The 16,974-nt window shown below is 45.8% G+C and overlaps 1 protein-coding gene across 2 annotated transcripts; it reads left to right on the forward strand.

Moving 5' to 3' along the window:
• The first annotated feature begins 2,339 nt into the window (after positions 1-2,339).
• Apold1 (apolipoprotein L domain containing 1) lies at positions 2,340-16,082 on the forward strand. Of its 2 annotated transcripts, none has more exons than XM_076940690.1 (3): positions 2,340-2,616; positions 10,201-11,687; positions 12,498-16,082. In XM_076940690.1, exon 3 carries the CDS (start codon positions 12,501-12,503, stop codon positions 13,239-13,241), a length of 741 nt encoding a protein of 246 aa, XP_076796805.1. In that variant the 5' UTR covers positions 2,340-2,616; positions 10,201-11,687; positions 12,498-12,500; the 3' UTR covers positions 13,242-16,082. The 2 variants fall into 2 exon arrangements, with proteins under 2 accessions (XP_076796805.1, XP_034367958.1); XM_034512067.3 differs by having other exon boundaries at positions 2,342-2,616; positions 10,201-11,032.
• The last annotated feature ends 892 nt before the right edge of the window (positions 16,083-16,974 follow it).

A 16,974-nucleotide genomic window follows, 5' to 3' on the forward strand; every position in this document is an offset into this window, starting at 1 on the left:
TGTCAACCCCAACACTGCCTCTAAAAGGGAAACACAGAGGAAACTTTATTTCGAATGTCTTTATTTTTCCCCCACCTTCATTTTTATGATTGTCATTTGTTTGTTTTTGACCACAATGTCATCTTTCAATATGAGAAAAGGGAAGTATGTTCAGTACAAAATAGCAATCTGAAGTGTAGCACAGGACAAAAGAATAGGAGGGTAGGGCCAGATAGAAAAGAGCGGGAGTCGCAGTGCCGATGCCTTGAGACCTCTCCTCTGGGGATTGGTCCAAATGTTTCAGAGGCAGCAGCACCCCTCCTCATGCTAGAGATGGCATTTTTCTGGATGTAAAACAAAAAACCCCAGGGGGCTGAGGATGTAGTTGACTTAGCAGAGTGTTAATCCTAGCACGCATGAAGCCCTGGGCTTGCTACCCAGCTCTGCATAAGCAGGGTTTGGTGGTACATATCTGTGGTTCCAATACTTGGGAGGTGGAGGCAGGAGGATCTGACGTTCAAGGCCACACTCTACTACTTAGTGAGTTTGAGGATAGCCTGGGATTTGTGAGAGATTCTGTTTCAAAAAAGCAGGGAAAAGGGCTTGGAGAGCTGACTCAGCAGTTAGGATCCTTGCTGCTCTTACTGAGAACCATGTTAGGTGTTTCACAACTGCCACTAACTTTAGCTGCAGGTGAAGCTAAATACCACACACACACACACACACACACACCACACACACACACACACCACACACCACACACACACACACACCCCACACACACATCACACACACACCACACACACCACACACACACCACACCACACACACACAATAACACACACACACATAAACACACACACACTGCACAGAGAGAAGCAAAGGACAGTTTAGGCACCATGGTATCCTGCTGTCCTTTCAGCTTTGGAGGAAGGAAGACCAGGAGTTCGGGGGTCATTCTTGGCTACATAGCAAGCTCCAGCCCAGCCCAGGTTATAGAAGACTCTGTCTGTAAAAAAAGCAAACAAACAAAACAGACAGGTCTGTGGATGCAATAGAAGTATTATTATGTGTGGTAGAGAAATATTATGTGAGTGTGCTTTTGTTTTAATTCCGGGTGTGGGATGTAGGGCTGCTTCGGACCATCCACAGCAGCTGTCTATGATTTGCCTTGTGCTCTAGCAGAGGCGTGGTTTTGCCTGCTGTAGACAGTTTCTGCGATTGTGTGAGATTTGGAATTCTGGAAACGTTTCAGAGGGCTACAGCCCTCTATAAACAGGGCTAGAGCCCCATTGGTCATTTAGGGAGACCAGTTGTGGTTTGTGAGCAGCCATGGTCAAAAAAGAAACAAAAGGAAAAAAAAAAAGAAAGAAAAGGAAAAAATTTTGATTCAGAGATTTTCCTAATATCCTCTCTCCCCTCTCTCCTTGTTTCTCTCCTATCTGGTGTTTAGAAGGGGTGAAACCAAAGAGATAACAGGTAGGAAAAAGACAAACCCACAACATAACAATGACCTGGCAGGCATATGGCTCTGGGCTCCACCCCAGCGCTTTATAAATATGTACATGCCTGTCATTCTAGCACTCAGGAGGTAGAGGCAGCAGGGTCAGGAGCTGAAGGTCCTTTTCATCTACCCAGGGAGTTGGACACCAGCCTGGGGCCAATCTGGGCTACCAGAGACCCTCTCTCAAAAAATAAAATACATAAACCAAAAACCAACCAACCCCGAACTCCTCCTACACATACACATAAGAAAAGCAAATGAATTCCAGTATTAAAAAAAAAAAAAGTTCACATAGTGAGACCTTGTTCACAAAATAATAGGTTTAACATAGTTACAGTAGGAAACCAGTATCCAACGTTATCTTGCCCCTAGGAGACATGCAAGAAATGAAACTATTTAAAGGGTCCACGAGTCGAGGGAAAGCTTAAGATCTCTTATGACTCTGTAGATGCAAGACGAGCAGGTGTTATACAATCCAGGAGCAGTGTATGTGTCTGAGAACTTGCAAGGTAATTACTAAGTCTGGGAAACCAGGAGACAAAATTAATTGCTTCCTTGTGTCCCAGGAGATAAGAGGCTCTTTATGGGCACTGGAGGGCTGTGCTCTGAGCTGCAGTCTTTCTGGCACCTCAGGAAAGGGGGTGTGGCAAACTTCATACTCTGCAGGTCGGCCCATGGGGCATGCAGGTCTCCTCATGATAGAGTGTGTGTTTCCCTGACAGCATCCCAGGTGTTCTGTGCAGGTGTGCACTCCTGGGAGGAGGAAGGAGGGAGGTAAAACGTAAACTGCGTCTCTTGGTTACATTAAGGAGCCTGGGGCAACTGAATTACCCTGGGGGTCAGATTTCCCCAAAAGAAACAGTAAGATGCACACACACACACACACACACACACACACACACACACACACGTTCACACCTTAATGATGGTCCGCTCTCGCTTTGAAACTATAAATCCTGCCATGTTTTGTTTGCTTTGTGCTCTTTTGAGATGACCCCATAGCCTATGCTTGCCCTCAACTCCTGGTTATTCTCCTGTTGAAGCCATCTGAGTGCTGGAATTACAGCTGTGTACCACCGACCATGGCTCTGAAGCAAATTGTTTTCAAAACTACAGCACAGAATTTAACACAGGTAAGTTGTGCAGGCTTGGTGGTCCATGCCTATAATCCCCGTGCTCCGGAGGTGGAGGCAGAGCCATTGCCCAGAGTGACCGCTTCATAGCAAAACGCTGTCTCCAAAACCCATTATTAAGGGCTGTGGCTGTAGCTCTGGTGGTAGAGTGTTTTTGTATCACATAGGAGGTCCTGGATTTGGTCATCAGCATTGGATAAAATGAGGAGTTTGTGGTATTTCTTGGCTATATTCTGAGTTCAAGACCAACCTGAGCAACATGAGATCTTTTGTCAAAACCAAACCAAACCAAAACTAGGGCCTAGAAAGATGGTGCCACAGTTAAGAGCAAGCACAACTCTTTTAGAGGACCTAAGTAAGTCTGGTTCTCAGTACCCATGTCACGTGACCGACAATGGTCTCTGACTTCAGCTCCAGGGAATCCAATGACCTCTTCTGGACTCCACAGGAACCTGTACTCACACACACATACCCGCACATGCACACATATGCACATAATATAAAATTTTTAAAAAAAAATCATCAATCTTTAAAAAAGAAGACAAAAAATAAAACATAAAAAACAAATCTTCAAAACAATATAAACATAAACTGATTAATCAAATAATTGTAACAAACCAATATCAGACAATAAAATGTATACAAAGCATTTTTATGTAAAAAGTGATGAAAATGGTATCAGTTGGGAGGAGAATTGGGTGAGATCAAGGTGAACGAACTCAGGTTAAATAACACTGGATATTTGTAGTGGTAAATAGTTAAACCTCTTTAAACTCTCGGTGGGTACGCGTGCAGCTCCTCGCCCCCTGCCCAGTGTTCTGGTTCCCAGATGGAAAGACACACACACACACACACACACACACACACACACACTTTATTTTTTTTAATATGCCTTAAACAGCTCAATGGCTGGTCCACTCCATAACTCCACGTGGCTAACACACTCTCCCCTCTGATATTCCTGAGTTAATACTTACTAAATCTATATTTCATCTCTGTTGCCCTGGACCCTGCTGCCCATGAAACCCTTTTCATGGCTGAATCCCCTTTTCCTCTTTTTTCTGCTGTTTCTTGCCCAGGAATCCTAAAAGTCCTGCCTCTGTTTCCCTGCCCAGCCATTAGCCGCTGGCAACTTTATTTCCTAGTCAGAGCCAACTGGGGGCAGGGACTCTCAGCGAAGATGTGCAGGTTCCCCTGTGATTTCAGGAGCCAAATTAACACAAATAGCATTAGAACCAATCTAGTACAGATATTTTCTGTAATTGTCAGTTTGCCTTTCTCTAATAACATATCCTCACTATAATTTTCTACCTCACCCTGCCCAGCACAGCTATTAGATGGACACTAGACCCAGTGGCCACTCCAAGAGCTTGGATTCTTGGACTGATTCTTGGACGAGACAGACCAACAGCTGCTCAGCAGACCCTTAACAGGCTCTTACAGCTTTTGCATTCTCCACAACTCTGGTGTTTTTCCTTTCTCCCTCTCCCTCTCTCTCCCTCCCCTCTCCTCCCCCTCCCCTCCCCCTCCCCTCCCCTCCCCCTCCCCTCCCCTCCCCCTCCCCCTTCTATCCCCCTCCCCCTTCTATCCCCCTCCCCCTTCCATCCCCTTCCTCTCCCTCTCGTATTTTCCCCTCTCTCCTCCCCCTCCCCCCTTTCTGTGTACATGTGAGCATGCATGTTTGTTTTGCTGTGAGACATGGTCTCTCTGTATAGCTCTGACTGCCCTGGAATTTGCTCTGTAGATCAGTCTGGTCTTGAACTCACAGAGATTCTCTTACCTCTGCCTTCCAAGTGCTGGGACTAAAGGAGTGTGCCACCACACAGGTGCTTTTCCATTTCTGAATACTCCCTTAGACACAAGCAGTCCCTCACTTTTCTAAGCCAGACTGAGATCCTTGCTCCGTCCAGATGACAGCAGAGATTCTAAAGCAATGCCTGAGGAGGAAGTGAATGCACACGACAGTGGTAGTGCGCTTGCTCATTCTGGAATTGTTGTGTGCCAGGCAGGCACTCTGCAGAGGAGCTTCTTGTGTTTACCGCTCCCCATGGGAGGAAGATGTTTCCTGTACCTTTCATGTTTTATTTGTGCTTGATTGACCAACACAATGTAAGTAGATGGCTGCTACATCTGAACACAAGCTTTAAATATAATCTAAATGAGATTAACTAAAAAATAAGAACGGGGCAAGGGGACAGGTTCTCATGTGTCCCAGGCTAGCCTCAAATTCATTATATACCAGAGATGACCTTGAAATTCTGATCCTTCTTCCTGCACCTCTCCACTTCGAGGGTTGCAGGTATGCATCATGGCTAGTATGTTCCGTGAGGCAGGTAGGATCTGGCCTTCATGCATTTTAGACAATCACTCTACTGAGTTACACCCCCAGTCCTGATTAGTCCATTTTGCTTCTGAAATATATTTGTATACATGTGTTTGTTGTGTGTGTGCATGTGTGTTGCAAGTCTATGTGAGTGTGTTTGTGTGTGGTGTGTACGTGCATGTGCATGTGTGTAAATGTGTGTGTGTGTATGTTCTATGTGTTTGTGAATGTGTGTGTTTAGTGTGTGTACATGTGGTATGGGTGTATATGAATGTATGTATATGTGTTGGTGACTTAGTATGTTGTATTGTGTGTTGTGTGCACATATGTTTGTTTATGTGTGTGTTGTATAGGCGTTGTATGGGAGTATTTTATGTGTGCAGGTGTGTGTGAGTGTGTGTATCTGTGTGTGTTGTATGTGTATATACATATATATGTGTGTGCATGTTATGTGTATGTTATATGTGTGTATGGGTGTGTATGTATGTGGTGTGTAGGTGTGTGTGTTGTACTTGTGTATGTGTGTGATGTGTTGGTGTGCATGTTGATGTGTATGTGGTGTATGCGTGTGGTGTGTAGGTGTTGTATGTGGGTGTTCATGTGTGTATCTATGTGTGTGTGGGTTGTCTAGATATGTGTGAATGTGTGTGGTTCTGCATTCTGCCTCACTGCAGGGGTGTGGGAACTCCTGTCAGGCAGATGAAATACAGAATGCTAGACTGCATGTTACCCTACACCACCATCGAGTGATGGGCTTTCAGGAAGCCGATGCACCACTCTGGAGGTGGGAGAATGTAGCCTATGATGGGGGCCTCAGCTTGAGGGAGAAACAGCACAGGCTGAGGATGAAGCTGGGGTTCCCTGACTTCCAGAAGCTGGAACTCAATCGAGGAGGAGTCAGGAAGGAGAGGGCCTGAGAGCCTGTGAGGATGAGCCTGGCTGGAGGAGCAGCAACTCTGGTTTAACTCAGGGCAACTCTGTAGATGAAGGCTTCCTTCATGCTCCCTATGGTGGTGGTTCTTGATGAGAGTGAATGTTTTTTATTCACTGTTCATTGTGGAAAAAGGGTGTCTATAACTTCTTCAGGGTGGACCACAGATTAAATACCTTTTGAAGGAAGGAATGTTCTGGAAGAGAAGCTCATTGGCTAAACCCTCAGGACCAATCTAGATACCTCATTAGCATGGAGAACTCCGTGCTCTGTGCTATGTGACCACTAGTCACATTCCTTATGTGGGGAGCTGTGGTCACATTTTCCAGGCCAGGAATCTAGTCGGGAGTAGGGAAACTCCTACCATCCTCAGGTGGGTGCTGGGGTTTCCAAACCTACTCAACCTTAGCAAGTTTCCTGGCATGGCCCACTGCCCCACATATGTGTGTATGTTGTGTTTGTTATATATGTGTGTGTCTATGTGTGTGTGTCTATGTGTGTTGTGTATGTGTTGTGTATGTGTGTGGCGTGTGTGTATATATGTGTGCATTTCTATGTGTGTTGTGTATGTGTTGTCTGTGTTGTGTGTGGGTATGAGTGTGTGTGTGTATGTGTTGTGTATGTATGTTGTGTGTGGGTGTGGGGGAGGGCTGCGGGTGTGGGGGATATGTGTTTCTTGAGGAAGACTTTGAGCTCCTGATCCATCTGCTTCCACCTCTCAAGTCCTGAATGACAAGTGTGTGCCACCATACCTGACCTGAAGCACAGATGGCACTTTATCCCTTCTGCCCATCCTATCAACACTATGCAATCCCAGATAATCTCTCCCAGCTGCTTCAATATGCTTCTAACTTATCTCCTGGCTTTTAGCTATGTACTTAATTAAGAGAGCCACCCTCTACACAGCTGACAGTGACGTCAAAGCCAACTCAAGGCCACAGCTGAATCACCTTTGGTGCCGGCTCTTCACCCCACAAGGCACCTGTCAATCAGCACTGCTGGGTAGATACCACCAGTCTCTTTCCACTCCCAGCCCTCCTCTGTGCTCAGCAGGATTTAACTGCCTGAGGCATCACGCATCCTGGACTCTCCTCTGGGCCTCTGTTTTGTCCCTGCAGCAGCTGGCCCCACTACTTTCTGTCCACAATCTCAACTCTGTACCAGTACTTCTAGACTGTCTTTCCAGCACTTCTTAAGTGTGTACTTTCTCCATTTTTCTTTGGCTCCTGCACACATCTCTGGGACGTTCCATGCCAAATTGGAAAGGTCTGTTCTGTGTCTTTCTCTTTCAACAGAGTACCATCTGCTGAGGTCAGGGGTCATAGCTCACATCACTTCCAACCTGGAACCTAGAATGATGCCTGGCCTACAGAAGGTGCTCTATCCACGGTAGTGGAGCTGAAAGAAAGCGAATCAAACATCAACAAAAGAAAACTCCCGAGCTGTGTCAAAGCCTCTGGCTGTTGGTCTTACAAGGCGATCACACCGTGATTGGCTCTTTTGAACAGAAATAGAATAACATGTGACAGGCATCCACTCTCCCCCACTTACTGCTTTCCCATTTGTGAATACTCACTCCCCCAGAGGGGTGAGATCCGAAGAGGAAAATGTACACAGATGTCCTGGCAACTGTAGTTATAACACTGAAAAGCTGGACGCAGTCCAAGAGTCTAACAGGGAAGTGACTGAGCAAACAATGAGATTATTATATAGCTATTAAAAATGACAGAGGTAAGAACTGTCAACATGGAGAGTTATGTACTGGCAGGAATGTTAAGTGGGAAAAAGAACACAGACTGGCGTTTAAGGATGTGTGCACAGTAATAAAGATCATAACCCAATCTGGAAAAAATAATGGAAGTGACTTCAGTTTGGAGTTGTCTGTGTGCTTTGGAACCTGTAGGGTTCCATCCATTTACGACAATAATAGTTGAGATCTCATCTTTCTGTCACCGTATTCCACTGAAGTTGATGTGGTGGCACGCGCGTGTAATCCAAGCACTTAGATGGAGGCAGGAGGATCAGGATTTCAAGGTTACCTCTGCTACACAATGAGTTTAAAGTTGGCCTGAGTTGCTTAAGATCTGGTCTAAAAAAAAAAAAAAAGAAAGAAAAAAGAAAAGGAAAAAAAAAAAAAAACAAAGCAAAAGTTGACCACAGTGCCTCACATCTTTAGTTTTAGTGGAGGCAGAGGCAGAGGCAGGCAGATCTCTGAGGCCAGACAGGGCTTCACAGTGAGTCCTCATCTCAGAAAACAACAAAACAAAAATATCACAAACAGTTTTCAGGGGCTGGGCAGGGATAACACAGTGGTTAAGAGCACGTCCTGACCTGGATGTGGCCTGCAGCATCCCCCTAGGCGTCTATAGCAGCCTCTATGTTTAGTTCCAGAGGGAGGCTACCCTCTTCTGGATTCTAAGGACACTGTGCTCATATGCACAAGTCTCTCTCTCCTCTCTCTCTTGCTCTCTAACTTGCTCTCTCCCTCTCTTGCTCTCTTTCCTCTCAAAACATTTTTAAGTCTTCAGAATAAGTACTCTATGTTACCACCCAGCAGAATATTCCAAAGAGCTACTTAGTGTCAACTTCTCATTACCATTGTTGTGAAAATAGGGACAGACATTTCTCCTCTTCCTTTTCCTCCTCCTCCCACCCCACCAAATCTTACTATGAAACCAGAATGGTCTCAAATTTGATATTCTCCTGCCTCTGCCTCCTGAGTGTACAACCACAGATGTGTTCCAGCACTGTGATTTGTGTGTGCACTCCTGTGTACATGAATGTCTTAGATGGGGTTTCTATCGCTGTTGATGAAGGCACCATGGCCGAAAGCAACTTGAGGAAGAAAGAGTTATGTCATATATTCTGCCGTCCAGGAATGTCAGGGCAGGAACCCAAGGCAGGACCTGATGTAGTGGCCACAGAGGACCGAGGATTACTGGTCTGGCTTTCCCTACTTGCTACTTTTCTTTCTCACACACTCCAGGCTCAGGTACCTGCACAAGAATGGCACCTACCAACAGTGTGCTGGGCCCATCTACATTAATCACTAAACAAGAAAATGTCCCCACAGGTTAGCCTATGGGCCGAGAATGGAGACGAGAGAGAGAGAGAGAGAGAGAGAGAGAGAGAGAGAGAGAGAGAGATAGAGAAGAAGAAGAAGAAGAAGAAGAAGAAGAAGAAGAAGAAGAAGAAGAAGAAGAAGAAGTGGTGGTGGTGATGGTGGTGGTGCTAGTGTCTCTTTGTGTAGTCCTCGCTGGCCTGGAACTTAGTATGTGGGGATAAAAGAACAGCTTTGAGTGTTGTTCCTTATGTGCTGGTTGCCTTTTTGCTGGAGTAGATAGTGCTTGTGATGTAGGCTAGGCTGCCTGACCAGTGACATCACACTTGGCAGTTTTTAATGTAGGTCCTGAGGATTGGTCCCTGTGCTTCCAGGTTTCACTGTGCAGCCCGGGGTTAACCTTGAGCAAACTGTGATGCTTCATCTTTCCTGGTGCTGGGATGAAGGCCTGTGCCACCAAGTCCAGCCGTTTTGCCTCTTATCTCAAGAATACAAGTAGACGCTGTGGCCGTTCTGCTTGGTTACGTTTATTCTGTAGGAGCTATAAGCAGAATACTTGGACGTGAACTAAATTCTCACTGATCACGTTCAAGGGCGGCAGGCTGTGCTGCAGGTGGCACTGTTCTGATAAAGACAGGTTATCAATATAAAAGTAAGGGCTTAATCATGTTCTACGACGATAGAGCTGTTGAGACTTTCCAAATGAGGCAGAGGCAAGAGGCAAGTTCAAGGCCAGCCTGGTCTACTTAATGAGTTCTAGGCTAGGCAGGACCCCATAGTGAGACAAATTTCATCGAAACAAAGCAAAAGACTCCAGATGAATAAGGGTTTTTTTTTGTTTTGTTTTGGAAACTGAGTCTCATGTAGCCCAGGCTGGATTCCAACTACTATGAATCTGAGGATGACCTTGAATGACTAACCCTCAAGCTTTTACTTTCTGGTGCTGGAATTACAGGTGTGGGCCACCATGATGGGTTTCTGGGTGCTGGAGGTAGAATCCAGGGCCTCTGCACCTCCAGCTGGAGACATGAATCATTTAAGTGAAAGCCAGTTTGGCCTTTGTCGACAGTGTCAGACAAAGGATCTTGTATTGGGGTCGGGGGTGGGACCTTTGGTGTGACTGGGTTTCCTCGGCTAAGCTCCAGCCACTCCTGACTGCTTCAGGGATAGCTATGGTGGCGCTCCATGATCTGGTTTGGGTAAATGCAGAGAAAGAAGCTGCACTCCTTTCCCCGCGTGCACTCTCTGTAATATATAATTGTTTTTCAGACCCTGCTGCGGAACCTGAACATAGAATCCTCTTATTTAACCATGATGTAAGCTACAGCCCATGCTTCACATGAAAACCCCGGAAGCCATCATCTCCTCACTGCCGTGGAAAGAGTATAATTAGCTCGGTGTGCAGCTTGACCCCAGTGATTTTTCTGACGCACTTGGCCCCGCAGTATGCCCTTTCTGAGACCTCCTATGTCTTCTCCACAGCTGGAGATGCCCTAAACGGCACGCAGCACTTCCTGTGGGCGTGGCCTTACATCTTAGGCGCTCCTTGGTGCTGACTGCCCTCCCTTCATGGGTCACATGTTTCATTTACTCACAGACCCACAGAGCTCTTTGAAATGGACCATAAGTGGCTGTATCGATCATAATTGAGTTTTCCGGTCCCTCCTAATTTCTTTTTTAAAAAATGATTCTCTGATGGAGTCCTCTCAAAGAAACACTATAATTGGGCAGCCTGGGGCATGTGGGAAAGCCTCCCCCGATGGCGTCAGTAGCTATTCTCAGGAGAGGAAAGGCAGGGTATCCCCACTGGGAGATGACAGCACTTGTTTCAAGTTGGGGAAGAGCCTGTGGTTCTCTTCCTGCGTTTGGAGGGAAAGCGAACACACAATGTTCATTTCCTAAATGTGGGACGTGCTTTGCCAGCGTCTCTTTTTCCAGCATGTCATATCCTGGCAGAAGGCAGCAGGGGTCAGGGCAGGAAACGGCAGCTTCTCAGAATGAGACAAGGCTTTCCCAGAGCCGTCATTGGCTCCTGCGAACTATAAAGCACGCTCATCCAGAAACAGTCTCCCACTTTTCTTCCTGGAGGCCAGAGTGAAGGGTAAGTGGGGAGTCCAAGGAAAGCGCCTATAATGGGATTGGTGACATCAGGGTCAACTCTTGGGCCATCATGTGTTTGAGGTGACTTTTTCTCATTCATTCTTGATACCTGAAAACTTCTTACTGGTCAGATAGATCATGGAGGTCAACAAGGAACGATAGCATCTATCTCAGTACCTATGAGTCAGGAGACCAGTGTGAGAAGCATCAGCTCCGTTGGGAGCCCGTCTCTAAAAGCTTTCATCTTAACTGAAGCCAGTGAGCTCTGGCTGTGCCTGCTGATGCAAGCCTGGAGTTCTAGAACTCAGGAGGTGGAGGCTGGAGAATCAGGCGTTTGAGGCCAACTTGGAGTATGTAAGAGCCTGTCTTAAAAAAAAAAAAAAAAAAAACCACACACACACACACAAAAGCAAATGGAGAGAGATCAAAACTTTAATAACTTCCGCCCTGCTTGGTTCAGGTTTGATATGTTCTTTCTGTGAGTTATTTGACACCTTTAAGGAGCTCTGGCTGGTGGAAAGTACGATGTATGTGAAAATGGGGCTCTCTGGTTACCAGGACAGACGGCCTTTTACAGATGAGCCTGGCATGTTCAGCTTTCCTCCTTAGTTGCCTTTTATTGGCTTCAATTCAAACTGGATCAAAGGAAGCCTCAGGTGAGTTGCTAGCATCTTTCCTTTTTTTTGCCTTGAGACAAGTTCTTGTAGCCTTGGATAGCCTAGAACTCAATATTTAGACGGAGTTGGCCTTCAACACTCAATGATCCTGCCTCTGCCTCTCAAGTGCTAGGATTAGAGAAGGGGAAGGGGGAGTTAAGGAAGGGAGGGAGGGAGGGAGAAAGAGAAGAGAAAGGAAAAATGAGAGACAAGTACCTTGAGTCCCTAGGACACAAGTCTCCACATAATGAAAATCTTTTGTTACATGCACGGTTTGCCACTTTTAAGGTGTTTTCTTTTTATTGGGCCTTGTTTGCCAGGGGTTGGAGAAAACACAGCAACGTCTCTGTTTTCAGAGCATTTTCCTAGAGCAGCTTCCTAATAGTCTCCACGTTCCCGTTTAAACCTTATTTGCCAGAGGACGATGTCCATAGATTCTGTTCCCCGGGGAAAAAAAGCAGAAGGCAGCATAATCTCTATTTGCATGCACAGTTAATGGGTTCTGACACCTTGTGTGACTTGTCCCAGGCTCCAGAGCCAGCCTTTGAAAACTTGACACATGACCCAGTGGTACCCTACCTCCCTGCTCCCAGTCCTGAGTGGTTTATTTATACATGTATTCATTTCGGCAACCTTGCGGATTGAATCTGGGGGTTGAATGCTAGTTAAGTGATCTACCATTAAGGCAACAACCCCAGCACAAGGTCTATTAATTATTTGAGGACTCTCTTTTGTGCTCAGGCCAACTCTAGCCTAGGGCAGCAACGGGTGCGGAGACTCGGATTAACTGTACATCTGTGTCCCCTACAGGGCATGGAGAAGCGGACGGCCTGGAAGCCGCAGGGTGCGGATGCGCTGCGGCGCTTCCAAGGACTGCTGCTGGACCGCCGCGGGCGGCTGCACAGCCAAGTGCTGCGCCTGCGCGAAGTGGCCCGGAGACTCGAGCGTTTACGCAGGCGCTCCCTGGCGGCCAACGTGGCGGGCAGCTCTCTGAGCGCCGCTGGCGCCTTAGCAGCCATCGTGGGGTTGTCACTCAGCCCAGTCACCCTGGGAGCCTCGCTCGTGGCTTCTGCTGTGGGCTTAGGGGTGGCCACCGCCGGAGGGGCAGTCACCATCACGTCCGACCTCTCTCTGACCTTCTGCAATTCCCGGGAGGTGCGGAGGGTGCAGGAGATCGCTGCCACCTGCCAGGACCAGATGCGCGAGCTTCTGAGCTGCCTCGAGTTCTTCTGTCAGTGGCAGGGGCGCGGGGACCGCCAGCTGCTGCAGAGCGGGAGGGATGCCTCCATGGCTCTTTACAACTCTGTCTACTTCATCGTCTTCTTCGGCTCACGTGGCTTCCTCATCCCCAGGCGTGCCGAGGGGGCAACCAAAGTCAGCCAGGCCGTGCTGAAGGCCAAGATTCAGAAACTGTCTGAGAGCCTGGAGTCCTGCACTGGCGCCCTGGATGAACTTAGTGAGCAGCTGGAGTCCCGGGTCCAGCTCTGCACCAAGGCCGGCCGTAGCCAGGACCTCAGGATTTCCGCTGATCTGGATGCAGCGTTATTTTTCTAAGAGCATCCTCTACCTAGATGGAATGTTCTAGATTCCTAGCATCCACAGGGAAGCGCTACATGGGTGGAGTGCAAAGGATGACAGAAACTCTTCTTGCAGGGCATCAGTCCTTAGCTCCTTGTGTGTGTGTGAAGGACTTTTCACTTGTGTAATCCCAATTGAGTGTGTGACCTTTCTTGTCTTTGTAGGGGTTGTAGACCCAGACTGGGCCGCAGAGCTGACTTGCTCTGCTCTTCCCATCCCAGCCAGTTTATCCACTCACAGACCAAGCCTGACTATTGCATAACTTTTCCATCGTGGCTTCAAATTCACACCTCTAGGCACCCTGAGAGGGAAAGCCACCTGAAGAATCCCAACACACTCACCTCCTTCACTTCTATAAAGAAGCTGGGGGAAGGACGAGATGAAGTCCCAGACAATTTTAAATGACTGACGTTATAGCATAGAGGAGAGAGCAACGACCTTTGACTTTAACAGTCTTGGACTGATCACAGGCTCTGTCCCCCACCTTCGTGTGACTTAGCCACCTTATCTTGCTGAGACTTGGCTTGTTCGGTGACACAGATGGTGATAAGAGGCCACCCTGTTGTGATGCCCTGAGACAAGAATGAAAAGCACAGAGGCTAGCTTACAAAATGTGGCCTGGCTCCTGACTCTCTGTTGGCAGGAAGGGTTAACTGTTGGGCTCGGTCCCAGATTTCTGAAATCAGAAACTGCAAATATGAGGCCCACCTCTGGCTGATTCTGATGCCTCATAAACGTTTGGAAATGACGGCAGCAAATGTTCATCTCCATCCAGGTGTGGTGGGGCATACCTGTAAAGGCCAGCACTTGGAGATGGAGGTCAGGGGGACCAGTAGTTCAGGGTCATTCTTAGCTACTTAATAAACTCAAGACCACCCAGGATTATGAGACCCTCGTCTCAAAAACCAAAAGCAAAAGCAGTTATCTCCTGACTCCCTTCAGTTGTTCAAAGCCCCTCCAGGGCCTTGGGGCCTTCAGAGTCTCTCACAGGAAGTCCAGGAAAGACTGGCCCAGAAGCCAAAGAAAGACTATGCTGTGTGCTTGTAAACTTAGTTTGTTACGCTGTCCCTATGAACTAGGAGACAGAACACTACAGTCCCTTTAGAGGGCAGTGTTGCCCATTCCTTGTAGAGACTGGTAGAGAAGTAATGTGAACTTACCAGCAAAAACAAACCTTTATTATCTGAAAACTCCGACAACATATCTTTATTTATTTAAAATTATTTAATTGCTGCCTATTATTTACATTGGATTTTATTTAACCATCACATTTAGAAAATAATAAGAATAGTAAGTATCTGAATAGGAAGGGAGTCTTGTAAGGCTTTTTCCAAGAGGTCAAGTTTGGATTTCTAGAGTCTTTTACCCTCAGAGAGGACTCTTTAGTGTTTGATATGATCCTTGTAAGTGAGATGGAGGAGTCTTGAAGAGAGGGACTAAGATGACTTTTAAACTAGTAAATGGAGTCTTGAATTGTGGAATATATGAATGATTAAGCCTTGTGTCCTGAAGGTACTTTGCCAGAAAACACTTGACTTGAAAAAGAAAACCTATTTAATTCAGGGGTGAAGGAATAGAGACAAATGAAGGAAGCATTTAGACCTTGGAAAACCTGATGTCCTATGAAATTCTGTTTTTATGAAATTGTGTTATCTGTTGCATTTTGACTTTGGGGCTGTAAGAAACCTATTATCTATGTTGAAGAGAGTATTTCTAATTTATTCCATGTTTTCCTAAATTATCCTTTAAAAAAAGTTGGAAAGACTGTGGGATCATACCCAAGAAACTGTGGCTGTATATTTAATTTATTTAATGTTATACATTTACGCAGCCCCTATGCTTCCCAATGATGGCCGTGTGTCTGAGGAAATGTAATTTTGGCGTGAGGGGCTGCTGTTTCTATATTTGTTTTTGTTTTCTATAAACTGTAAGTGGGATATATCCTGATGTAATTGACATTGATATGACTCTTTTTTTTTTTTTTTTTTTTTTGTCGCTGTGTCTTTCTCTAGGTAGCCCTGGCTGTCCTGGAACTCACTCTGTAGATTAGGCTGCCCTCAAACTCACAGAGATCTACCTGCCTCGGCCGCCTGAGTGCTGGGATTAAAGGAGTGTGCACCATGCCCAGCTTGTTTTCTTTTTTTTCTTTTTTTTTAATTTACTGGTGTCATGTCTAGATGGCCTTGTGGGGGCGCTAGAGTACACCAATTGCTCTCCTTATGTCATCTGGCTAAAGCCGTCCCGGATGTCATCATGTATTGATGCTTCATCTTGGGTTATACTCCTCCAGTACTGAGCTGTTCTATATAAACCAAAATTGGAATGTTTAGAGTATAGCAAAGGACTAAACCTCTGAGGTTTTTATCAGTGGTGTGCTTTGTGCATATGTGAGAGAGTGTCTACTTTCAATCCATTGTTGGATGTAGTGGTAACTCAGCCTACAACTGAGGCATGGTGGCAGAAGGATTTAGAATTTAGGTTCCAGGGCACCTGAGCTTCATAATGAGACCTCATCTCAAAAACAAAACGAAACAACAAAAACCGAACCACATTTGAGTAATTCACTGTGAGTCTGTATTATGAGGGATTACTTGGTCATTCGTTCTTATGTGTAGGCATGTTGTGGAGATTGGAGGATTTGCCAGGGGTTAGTAAGGTTCGGTACAATTGATCCTAGAGACAAATGTTTTTTTTTTCCCCCCATGGGACAATGAAGTGGGTTTTTCCTTTCGACCTTCATTCTATAAGCAATCAAGTCGAAAGGGTTTGTGGCAAAAATAAAAAGAGAGAGAAATAAATGGCAGAGTTTGGAAAATATGTGTTTGTTCTAAATGTGGGGTGTTCTTGTGTTCCTTTCTTGGTTTTACAATCACCTGGATTGTTTTGTTTCACAGCAGTGGGAATACATTTGGTTTGCATCTTAAAACTCCGATAAAGTGACATTCTGTTCCTTTAAGAAATAATCCTTGGTGATATTGAGCATTACCAAATTTATAAAGCCATTGGTTAACATTAAAAAAAATTGTATAAAAGCAAAAAGGAGAAGGGGGTATGGGATAGGGGTTTTCTAGGGAGGGGAAATAGGGAAAGGGGATGGCATCTGAAATGTAAATAAAATATCCAAGAAAAAAAAAGAAAAAAAAAAAAAGAAATAATCCTTGGGGCTGGAAAGATGGCTCAGTGATGAAGAGCACTTGCTGCTCTCACAGAGTACCAGGATTCGACTCTCGGCACTCACGTGACAGTTCACAACTATCTGTAACTCCAGTTCCAGGGGATATCGGTACTCTTCTGATCTCCATGGGCACCTGCCATGCATGTGGCATGCATACATATATGTAGGCAAAACATTCATATATACAAAAAAAAAAACATAAAAAAGACCTACCTCCCCCCAAGAAAGAGAGAAGGAAAAAAAGAAAGAAAAAAGAAAGAAAGAAATTTTTTTTTTAAGAATTTATTTATTTATTTTGTGTAAGTACACTGTAGCTGTCTTCAGACACCCATATGAGGGCATCAGATCTCATTATGGATGGTTGTGAGCCACCATGTGGTTGCTGGGATTTGAACTCAGGACCTCTGGAAGAGCAGTCAGTGCTCTTAACCACTGAGCCATCTCACCAGCCCCGAAAGAAAGAAATTAAGAAAGAAAAAACCCTTAGTGAAATTTGACTCTAACTTCTTCTGTGTATTTGCCCTAGACACTGGC

The sequence above is a fragment of the Arvicanthis niloticus genome, chromosome 9 (genome assembly GCF_011762505.2).
Source record: "Arvicanthis niloticus isolate mArvNil1 chromosome 9, mArvNil1.pat.X, whole genome shotgun sequence".
Classification (NCBI taxonomy): domain Eukaryota; kingdom Metazoa; phylum Chordata; class Mammalia; order Rodentia; family Muridae; genus Arvicanthis; species Arvicanthis niloticus.

Bases quoted from the DNA above. Each gene is read 5' to 3' on its own strand.
- Apold1 (XM_076940690.1), top strand. From the start codon at position 12,501: ATGGAGAAGCGGACGGCCTGGAAGCCGCAGGGTGCGGATGCGCTGCGG.